Here is an 11,509-nt window from a genome sequence, read left to right as displayed (position 1 = left end):
CACTAAGGCTCTTTGGATCTTCTGCTTCTCTCTCTGTTCTTCTCTCTGTTTCTCCTCCATCCCTTTTGAAGGTTTTTAAAAATGAAATGCCCATCCTACAACAGGCAGGCAACAGCTTCTCTCCAACCCTTGGTAGAAGTCTAATTGACTGAAAGTTATCTAAGAACATCCTGCTGGGTGTAATTTGATGAATTAATCCCTCCTCCGAAGGAGGCTCTTTTTACATCACCAGAAGTCTTGATTTCAGCGAGATTGAAAAGGAAAGCTTCACAGGTGAGGCGAGTAAACATCCTTGTTACAATTGTGGTTAAACTACTGGCACCCATGGTTTGCTACGTAAACACGACACAGTCATAACACTTCCTGTTTCGCTATTCCCTCTCTTTCTCTCTCTCTCGTTTCATTTTTATTTTAGTCTCTCTCTCTCTCTCTCTCTCTCTCTCTCTCTCTCTATGTCACTGGTTCTCTTCTCAGTTCTTTTTCTCTCTGTTATATTTACGTTATTTATATATCATATATCATTATAAATTAAAAATACGGAATCAACTAATGTTACAATGATCTCTCTCTCTCTCTCTCTCTCTCTCTCTCTCTATCTTCTAAGCAAAGAGTCATGAAAAAAGGACAAAAAGCAAGAAAAGTCACACACAAATCAAGATTAACAAAATACAGAATCTTGTGACAGACCTAGATAAGAAACAAGTTGATGTTAGCGTTAAGAGAATGTAGCTATGGGAAACAGCAAGGAAGAAAAAACTAATTGCACTTGGGATAGTTAACCACAGCTGAGTGTGTTGTTATACTAGTAAACTATTCATATCAAATAACTATATTAAGTCATGAATATTAGTAAATTCTAAAGCTTTTTTTATTTTACAGGTACAGGATGCACCATAACAACTGCATGTTCCCAAAATGGAGGATATTGTTCCAAGAGCCAGTGCAATAGTAATGAAGAAGAGCAAATTCAAGGGGAATGCGACGGACCTGGGTGTAAATGCTGTGTCCCTACAACAGGTTGGTTTGAGTTTTTGTAATGTCTGTTAATAATTTGTATTGTTGATGTTATTGTCACCTTTTTATGTAATGATTTCTTATACCACCTTCAACTTTTTATGATTTATTTTATTCGTTGCCCATGTAAAGAAGTTTATTATTTTCTTGTATAGATGCTTTATCATTGCTGGCTTTGTTGTTATAGTAGTTCCTCGGTGGAAGTGTCGGTAGAGTTGTGGGCTAGCAGTTGCTAGGCCCGAGTTCAAGTCCCTGGCCAGCTAATGAAGAATTAGGGGAATTTATTTCTGGTGATAGAAATTCATTTCTCGCTATAATGTGGTTCTGATTCCACAATAAGCTGTAGGTCCCGTTGCTGAGTAAGCAATTAGTTCTTAGCCATGCAAAATAAGTCTAATACTTTGGGCCAGCCCTAGGAGAGCTGTTGATCACCTCAGTGGTCTCGTAAAACTAACGTATACTTTTGTTGTTATAGTAGCGTTTGAGTCCCAGGAGGCTTTAGAAAGACACAGTGCAGCTTTCTTACTTCATTAACACACTAATTAAAAATAACACTGTACGTAAACAAGTGAGATATATATACAAGTTAAGTAGTTTGAATACAAATCGAAGTGTGTCTTCCTTTCTTGAATCTGGTTAACAACCCACAACTGGTGAGACCCACAGCCTCACTCCACTAAGGCTCTTTGGATCTACTGCTTCTCTCTGTTCTTCTCTGTTTCTCCTCCTTCCCTTTTGAAGGTTTTTAAAAATGGAATGCCCATCCTACAATAGGCAGGCAACAGCTTCTCTCCATCCCTTGGTAGAAGTCTAATAGGCTGAAACTTATCTAAGGATGTCCTGCTGGGTTTAATTTGATGAATTAACCTCTCCTACGAAGGAGGCTCTTTTTACCTCACCGGAAGTCTTGATTTCCAGTGAGATTGAACAGGAAAGCTTCACAGGTGAGGCGAGCAAACATCCTTGTTGCAATTGTGGTTAAATTACTGGCACCCGTGTTTTGCTATGTAAACATGACACAGCCATAACACTTCCTGTTTTGCTATTCCCCCCCCTCTCCCTCCCTCCCTGTTCATTTTATTCCAATCTCTCCCTCTCTCTCTCTCTCTATGTCTCGTTTCATTTTTTTTTATTCTAGTCTCTCTCTCTATATATCACTGGTTCTCTTCTCAGTTCTTTTTCTCTCTGTTATATTTATGTTATTCATATCTCATATATCATTACAAATTAAACAACTAATGTACAATTTATCTCTCTCTCTCTCTCTCTCTCTCTCTCTCTCTCTCTCTCTCTCTCTCTCTCTTACTTCTAAGCAAAGCGAGAGGACAAAAAAGCAAGAAAAGTCACACACAAATCAAGATTAACAAAATACAGAATCTTGTGACAGACCTAGATAAGAAACAAGTTGACGTTAGCGTAAGAGAATGTAGCTATGGGAAACAGCAAGGAAGAAAAAACTAATTGCACTTGGGATAGTTAACCACAGCTGTGTGTGTTGTTATACTAGTAAACTATGCATATCAAATAACTATATTAAGTCATGAATACTAGTAAATTCTACAGCTTTTTTATTTTACAGGTACAGGATGCACCACAACAACTGCGTGTTCCCAAAATGGAGGATATTGTTCCAAGAGCCAGTGCAATAGTAATGAAGAAGAGCAAATTCAAGGGGGATGCGACGGACCTGGGTGTAAATGCTGTGTCCCTACAACAGGTTGGTTTGAGTGTTTGTAATGTCTGTTATTCATTAAACAACTAATGTACTTTCTCTCTCTCTCTCTCTCTAGGCAAAGCGAGAAAACAAAAAAGCAACAAAGTCACACACAAACCAAGATTAACAAAATACAGAATCTTGTGACAGACCTAGATAAGAAACAAGCTGATGTAAGCATAAGAGAATGTAGCTCTGGGAAACAGCAAGGAAGAAAAAACTAGTTGCACTTGGGATAGTTAACAGATATGTGTGTTGTTATATAAGTAAACTATTCATGTGAAATAACTACATTACCTCATGAATATTAGTAATTTCTGAATCTTGATTATTGTACAGGGACAGGATGCACCATAACAACTGCATGCTCCCAAAATGGAGGATATTGTTCCAAGAGCCAGTGCAATAGTAATGAAGAGGAGCAAATTCAAGGGGGATGCGACGGACCTGGGTGTAAATGCTGTGTCCCTACAACAGGTTTGTTTGAGTGTTTGTAATGTTTGTTAATAATTAAACAACTAATGTACAATTTATCTCTCTCTCTCTCTCTCTCTCTCTCTCTCTCTCTCTCTCTCTCTCTCTCTCTCTCTCTCTCCTAGGCAAGGAGAGAAAACAAAATAGCAGGAAAAATCACATACAAACAAGATTAACAAAATAAAGAATCTTGTGACAGACCTAGATAAGTAACAAGTTGATGTTAGCATAAGAGAATATAGTTATGGGAAACAGCAAGGAAGAAAAAACATAGTTGCAATAGGGATAGTTAACAGATATGTGTTGTCATATTAGTAAACTATTTATGTGAAATAACTACATTACCTCATGAATATTAGTAATTTCTAAATCTTGATTATTGTACAGGGACAAGATGCACCATAACAACTACATGTTCCCGAAATGGAGGATATTGTTCCAAGAGCCAGTGCAACAGTAATGAAGAAGAGCAAATTCAAGGGGGATGCGACGGACCTGGGTGTAAATGCTGTGTCCCTACAACAGGTTGGTTTGAGTTTTTGTAATGTCTGTTAATAATTTGTATTGTTGATGTTATTGTCACCTTTTTATGTGATGATTTCTTGTACCACCTTCAACTTTTTAGGATTTATTTTATTCGTTGCCCATGTAAAGAAGTTTATTATTTTCTTCTATGGATGCTTTATCATTGCTGGCTTTGCTGTTATTGTAGTTCCTCATTGGGCGAGTCGGTAGAGTTGTGGCCTAGCACTCGCTAGGCCCAAGTTCGAGTCTCCGGCCGGCTAATGAAGAATTACGGGAATTTATTTCTGGTGATAGAAATTCATTTCTCGCTATAATGTGGTTCTGATTCCACAATAAGCTGTAGGTCCCGTTGCTGAGTAACCAATTGGTTCTTAGCCATGCAAAATAAGTCTAATCCTTCGGGCCAGCCCTAGGAGAGCTGTTAATCACCTCAGTGGTCTGGTAAAATTAATGTATACTTTTGTTGTTATAGTAGCGTTTGAGTCCCAGGAGGCTTTAGAAAGACACAGTGCAGCTTTCTTACTTCATTAACACACTAATTAAAAATAACACTGTACATATACAAGTGAGATATATATACAAGTTAAGTAGTTTGAATACAAATCGAAAGTGTGAGTCTTGCTTTCTTGAATCTGGTTAACAACCCACAACTGGTGAGACCCACAGCCTCACTCCACTAAGGCTCTTTGGATCTTCTGCTTCTCTCTCTGTTCTTCTCTCTGTTTCTCCTCCATCCCTTTTGAAGGTTTTTAAAATGGAATGCCCATCCTACAACAGGCAGGCAACAGCTTCTCTCCAACCCTTGGTAGAAGTTTAATTGGCTGAAACTTATCTAAGGACGTCCTGCTGGGTTTAATTTGATGAATTAACCCCTCCTACGAAGGAGGCTCACTTTACATCACCAGAATTCTTGATTTCTACCGAGATTGAACAGGAAAGCTTCACAGGTGAGGCGAGTAAACATCCTTGTTACAATTGTGGTTAAATTACTGGCACCCGTGTTTTGCTAAGTAAACACAGTCATAACACTTCCTGTTTCACTATTCCCTCTCTCTCTCTCTCTCTGTTTATTTTACTCCAATCTCTCCCTTTCTCTCTCTCTATGTCTCGTTTCTTTTTTTTATTCTAGTCTCTCTCTCTCTCTCTCTCTCTCTCTCTCTCTCATCTCTATATATATCTCTATATATATATATATATATATATATATATATATATATATATATATATATATATATATATATATAATATATATTATATATCACTGGTTCTCTTCTCATTTCTTTTGCTCTGTTATATTTACTTTATTCATATATCATATATCATTACAAGTTAAACAACTAATGTACAATTTATCTTTCTCTCTCTCTCTCTGTTACTTCTAAGCAAAGCGAGAGGACAAAAAAGCAAGAAAAGTCACACACAAATCAAGATTAACAAAATACGGAATCTTGCGACAGACCTAGATAAGAAACAAGTTGATGTTAGCTTAAGAGAATCTACCTATGGGAAACAACGAGGAAGAAAAACTAATTACACTTGGGATAGTTAACCACAGCTGTGTGTGTTGCTATACTAGTAAACTATGCATATCAAATTACTATATTGAGTCATGAATATTAGTAAATTCTAAAGCTTTTTTTATTTTACAGGTACAGGATGCACCATAACAACTGCATGTTCCCAAAACGGAGGATATTGTTCCAAGAGCCAGTGCAACAGTAATGAAGAAGAGCAAATTCAAGGGGGATGCGACGGACCTGGGTGTAAATGCTGTGTCCCTACAACAGGTTGGTTTGAGTGTTTGTAATGTCTCTTAATAATTAAACAACTAATGTACTTTCTCTCTCTCTCTCTCTCTCTCTCTCTCTCTCTCTCTCTCTCTCTCTCTCTCTCTCTCTCTCTCTCTCTCAAAAAGGAGAAAATAAAAAAGCAAGAAAAGTCACACACAAACCAAGATTAACAAAATAAAGAATCTTGTGACAGACCTAGATAAGAAACAAGTTGATGTAAGCATAAGAGAATGTAGCTCTGGGAAACAGCAAGGAAGAAAAAACTAGTTGCACTTGGGATAGTTAACAAATATGTATGTTGTTATATTAGTAAACTATTCATGTGAAATAACTACATTACCTCATGAATATTAGTAATTTCTGAATCTTGATTATTGTACAGGGACAGGATGCACCATAACAACTACATGTTCCCGAAATGGAGGATATTGTTCCAAGAGCCAGTGCAATAGTAATGAAGAAGAGCAAATTCAAGGGGGATGTGACGGACCTGGGTGTAAATGCTGTGTCCCTACAACAGGTTGGTTTGAGTTTTTGTAATATCTGTTAATAATTTGTATTGTTGATGTTATTGTCACCTTTTATGTGATGATTTCTTGTACCACCTCAACTTTTTATGATTTATTTTATTCATTACCCATGTAAAGAAGATTATTATTTTCTTCTATAGATGCTTTATCATTGCTGGCTTTGTTGTTATAGTAGTTCCTCGTTGGGAGAGCCAGAAGAGTTGTGGCCTAGCACTTGCTAGGCCCGAGTTGAGTCTCCGGCCAGCTAATGAAGAATTAGGGAATTTATTTCTGGTGATAGAAATTCATTTCTCGCTATAATGTGGTTTTGATTCCACAATAAGCTGTAGGTCCCGTTGCTGAGTAACCAATTGGTTCTTAGCCATGCAAAATAAGTCTAATCCTTCAGGCCAGCCCTAGGAGAGCTGTTAATCACCTCAGTGGTCTGGTAAAACTAACGTATACTTTTTGTTGTTATAGTAGCGTTTGAGTCCCAGGAGGCTTTAGAAAGACACAGTGCAGCTTTCTTACTTCATTAACACACTAATTAAAAATAAACACTGTATATATACAAGTGAGATATATATACAAGTTAAGCAGTTTGAATACAAATCGAAATGTGAGTCTTGCTTCCTTGAATCTGGTTAACAACCCACAACTGGTGAGGCCCACAGCCTCACTCCACTAAGGCTCTTTGGATCTTCTGCTTCTCTCTCTGTTCTTCTCTCTGTTTCTCCTCCATCCCTTTTGAAGGTTTTTAAAAATGGAATGCCCATCCTACAACAGGCAGGCAACAGCTTCTCTCCAACCTTTGGTAGAAGTCTAATTGGCTGAAACTTATCTAAGAACATCCTGCTGGGTGTAATTTGATGAATTAACCCCTCCTCCGAAGGAGGCTCTTTTTACATCACCAGAAGTCTTGATTTCCAGCGAGATTGAAAAGGAAAGCTTCACAGGTGAGGCGAGTAAACATCCTTGTTGCAATTGTGGTTAAACTACTGGCACCCGTGGTTTGCTACGTAAACACGACACAGTCATAACACTTCCTGTTTCGCTATTCCCTCCCTCTCTTTTCATTTTATTCCAATCTCTCTCTCTCTTTCTCATTTTCATTTTTTTATTCTAGTCTCTCTCTCTATGTCACTGGTTCTCTTCTCAGTTCTTTTTCTCTCTGTTATATTTACGTTATTTATATATCATATATCATTATAAATTAAACAACTAATGTACAATGATCTCTCTCTCTCTCTCTCTCTCTCTCTCTCTCTCTCTCTCTCTCTCTCTCTCTCTCTCTCTCTCTCTCTCTCTCTCTTACTTCTAAGCAAAGCGAGAGGACAAAAAAGCAAGAAAAGTCACACACAAATCAAGATTAACAAAATACAGAATCTTGTGACAGACCTAGATAAGAAACAAGTTGATGTTAGCGTAAGAGAATGTAGCTATGGGAAACAGCAAGGAAGAAAAAACTAATTGCACTTGGGATAGTTAACCACAGCTGTGTGTGTTGTTATACTAGTAAACTATGCATATCAAATAACTATATTAAGTCATGAATACTAGTAAATTCTAAAGCTTTTTTATTTTACAGGTACAGGATGCACCATAACAACTGCGTGTTCCCAAAATGGAGGATATTGTTCCAAGAGCCAGTGCAATAGTAATGAAGAAGAGCAAATTCAAGGGGGATGCGACGGACCTGGGTGTAAATGCTGTGTCCCTACAACAGGTTGGTTTGAGTGTTTGTAATGTCTGTTATTCATTAAACAACTAATGTACTTCCTCTCTCTCTCTCTCTCTCTCTCTCTCTCTCTCTCTCTCTCTCTCTCTCTCTCTCTCTCTCTCTCCCTAGGCAAAGGAGAAAACAAAAAAATGTTCTTTCACACAAACCAAGATTAACAAAATACAGAATCTTGTGACAGACCTAGATAAGAAACAAGTTGATGTAAGCATAAGAGAATGTAGCTATGGGAAACAGCAAGGAAGAAAAATTTTGTTGCAAAGGGATAGTTAACAGATATGTGTTGTTATATTAGTAAACTATTCATGTGAAATAACTACATTATCTCATGAATATTAGTACTTTCTGAATCTTGATTATTGTACAGGGACAGGATGCACCATAACAACTGCATGCTCCCAAAATGGAGGATACTGTTCCAAGAGCCAGTGCAACAGTAACGATGAAGAGCAAATGCAAGGGGGATGCGATGGACCTGGGTGTAAATGCTGTGTCCCTCAAACAGGTTTGTTTATTTAGTAATTTTGATGTGCAATTAAACATAATGTACAATTTATCTTCTCTTCATAGCTCTCTCTCTCTCTCTCTCTCTCTCTCTCTCTCTCTCTCTCTTGGGCAAACAGGCAAAAATGAAAAGCAAGAAAAAATCACATAAAATGTCAAGATTAAGAAAATAAAGAATCTCATGATAAACCTAGATAAGAAAGAAGTTGATGTTAGTGAAGGAAAATGTAGATACGGGAAACAGAAGGTAGAAAACTAACTGCAATTGGGATAATAATAATACATTAAACTTTTGTTAACATATTAGTAAACATTTTTATTCTAGTAAAATATTACCTCAATTAATCAATAGTAATTTAGAAATGTTAATGATTCCCTATTGTATTTTACAGGATGCACCATAACAGCCACATGTTCCCAAAATGGAGGATATTGTTCCAAGGGCCAGTGCAATAGTAATGAAGAAGAGCAAATGCAAGGGGATGTGACGGACCTGGGTGTAAATGCTGTGTCCCTCAAAACAGGTTTGTTTATTTAAAATTCTTCAATGTCTAATCAAAGGATGTTATTGTCACCTGTATGTTAACTGATTTCTGTCTCTTCAACTCTCTTAGGATTTATTTCTATTCTCTGTAAAGAAGTTTCTTTTCTCTCTTTCTCATTGCTCTCTCTGTTTTAGATCTCATTAGGCAAACAGCACAAATAAAAAGCAAGAGAAGTAACTTAAAATATCAAGATTATCAAAAGTAATGATCTCATGATAAACCTAGAAGAGAAAGAAGCTGATTCCAGTGAAGGAAAAATGGCCCAGATATGGGAAACACAAGGAATAAAACTAACTCATTTGGGATAATAATAATACATTAAACTTTTGTTCACCTAAGGAAAGGGACATTTTTATCCTAGTAAAGTATTAATTGAATGATCAATATTGATTTAAAAATGTTAGTGAATTCTCTTCTTTTCTTTTCTTACCCTTTTGAAGGTTTTAAAAATGATGCACTATAACATCTACATGTTCCCAAAATGGAGGATATTGTGCTAAGAACCAGTGCAACAGTAATGAATGAAGAACAAATGCAAGGGGGTGTGACGGACCTGGCTGTAAATGTTGTGTTCCTCAAACAGGTTGTTTACTTAAAATTACTTGACCGTGGTTATCAAATAGTGTATAACAGAGTGCATGTCTCTCTCTCTCTCTCTCTTTCATTTTTATTTTAGTCTCTCTCTCTCTCTCTCTCTCTTTTCTCTCTCTTCTTTTCTCTCTGTTTTTTATTATTTATCTAAATCATTATAAATTAAATTGTAAATGATGTAGTCACCATTTGTTATGATGTTCTTTTCTTATTGTTGTAATGTTATTCTGAGTCCAAAGAAGGATTAGGAAGACACAGTCAAGATTTCTTACAGAATCATTAACACACTAATAAAATATACAGATTTATACAAATTAAGTGAATCAAGGAAGAAAAAACTTTCTTTCATCTCAACCCACAACTGGTGAGGCTAGTAAACTACCTCTCTCAAATGCTTATTAAGTCTGAATATTCTGTCTGCTAAAGCTATTGCTTTATCTCCTTCAAACTTGCTTTTGAATGTTCTTGAAAATGGAAAATGCCCATCCCATCAACAGGCAGGCAAATTCACCTTCTCTCCCGCCTTGTAAACTTCCTAAGTGGTTGGAGCTTTTCTAATGACGTCCTTTTGGGTGTGATTAAATGACATAATCCCCTCCTTCGTAGGTGGGACTAATGACGTCACCTTTTATGAAGTCTTTATTTCCGGCGAAAGTTGAAAGGTCAGCTTTAAAGGCCGGACGTTGTTAGGCATTTTGTTATTGAATTGTGGTTAGATTACTGGCACCCGTGTTTTGGCCCTGGCCATCATAAAACTTCCTGAAATCGTTATTCTATCTCTCTTTCTATATGTCTCATTTCTTTATTATTCATTCTTTCTCTCAATCTTTGTCTACCACTGGTTCTCTCTGATTTCTTTTTCTCCCAATTTATATTTACGTTATTCCTACCTAATATTCTCCCAGCTATCATTATAAAATAAAAGTAAGAAAGGTCACTTTAAAATATCAAGATTAAAAAAAGTAATGATCTCAAGTGATAGACCTAGAAGAAAATCGAAGTGTAAGTTGATGTTAGGTGAAGGAAAATGTAGATTTGGGAAACAGAAGGAATGAAAAACTAACTGCATTTGTGATATTAATTTGAAGGTTAAACTTTTGTTCACATAAAAAAGGACACTTTCAACCCTGATAAAGTATGGCTTGAATTATCAATATTGATTTAAAAATGTTAACTAATTCTCTGTTTTTTTTTATTGTACAGGATGCACTATAACATCTACATGTTCCCAAAATGGAGGATATTGTGCCAAGGGCCAGTGCGACAGTAATGATGAGCAAATTACAAGGGGGTGTGACGGACCTGGGTGTAAATGCTGTTTCCTCAAAAGGTTTGTTTATTTAAATTCTCCACGTGTAATCAAAAGTGTACAAGAGTGTATTTAACTACTCTCTCTCTCTATCTCTGTCTCTCTCTCTCTCTCTCTCTCTCTCTCTCTCTCTCTCTCTCTCTCTCTCTCTCTCTCTCTCTCTCTCTCAGTTTTTAGATCTATTAGGCAAACAGCACAAATAAAAAGCAAGAAAAGTAACACAAAATCAAGATTAAGAAAATAATGATCTCATGATAAACCTAGAAAGAAAGAAACTGATTCAAGTGAAGGAAAATGTAGATATGGGAAACAGCAAGGAATAAAAAACTAATTGCACTTGGGATAATAATCATATATTAAACTTTTGTTCATCTAGTAAACATTTTTATCCTAGTAAATAACTAATTGAATTATCAATATTGATTTAAAAACGTTAGTGAATTCTGTTTTCTTTATTGTACAGGATGCACTATAACATCTACATGTTTCCAAAATGGAGGATATTGTTCCAAGAGGCCAGTGCAACAGTAATGATGAAGAGCAAATGCAAGGGGGTGTGACGGACCTGGGTGTAAATGCTGTCCCTCAAACAGGTTTGTTTATTTAGAATTCTTCACGGGTAATCAAAATGTTAATTCATTAAACAACTATCTTAACTCTCTCTCTCTCTCTCTCTCTCTCTCTCTCTCTCTCTCTCTCTCTCTCCCTCTCTCAAAGATCTAGAAACAGCAAAAAAAAAGCAAGAAAGTAACTGAAAATATCAAGATTAAGAAAATAATGATCTCATGATAAACCT

General features: G+C 36.5%; 1 protein-coding gene across 1 annotated transcript; it reads left to right on the top strand.

Annotated features, from left to right (window-relative positions):
- The first annotated feature begins 915 nt into the window (after positions 1 to 915).
- Positions 916 to 11,244, top strand: LOC136851070 (cysteine-rich, acidic integral membrane protein-like). The gene is made up of 10 exons (XM_067125041.1): positions 916 to 1,017; positions 2,594 to 2,735; positions 3,074 to 3,205; positions 5,377 to 5,514; positions 5,906 to 6,037; positions 7,615 to 7,752; positions 8,138 to 8,269; positions 8,661 to 8,792; positions 10,608 to 10,670; positions 11,177 to 11,244. Exons 1-10 carry the CDS (start codon positions 916 to 918, stop codon positions 11,242 to 11,244), a joined length of 1,179 nt encoding a protein of 392 aa, XP_066981142.1.
- The last annotated feature ends 265 nt before the right edge of the window (positions 11,245 to 11,509 follow it).

This window comes from Macrobrachium rosenbergii, chromosome 23 (genome assembly GCF_040412425.1).
Source record: "Macrobrachium rosenbergii isolate ZJJX-2024 chromosome 23, ASM4041242v1, whole genome shotgun sequence".
Lineage (NCBI taxonomy): Eukaryota > Metazoa > Arthropoda > Malacostraca > Decapoda > Palaemonidae > Macrobrachium > Macrobrachium rosenbergii.
Note: the sequence above shows the minus strand (reverse complement) of the source record. Positions and strands in the feature narration are given on the sequence as shown.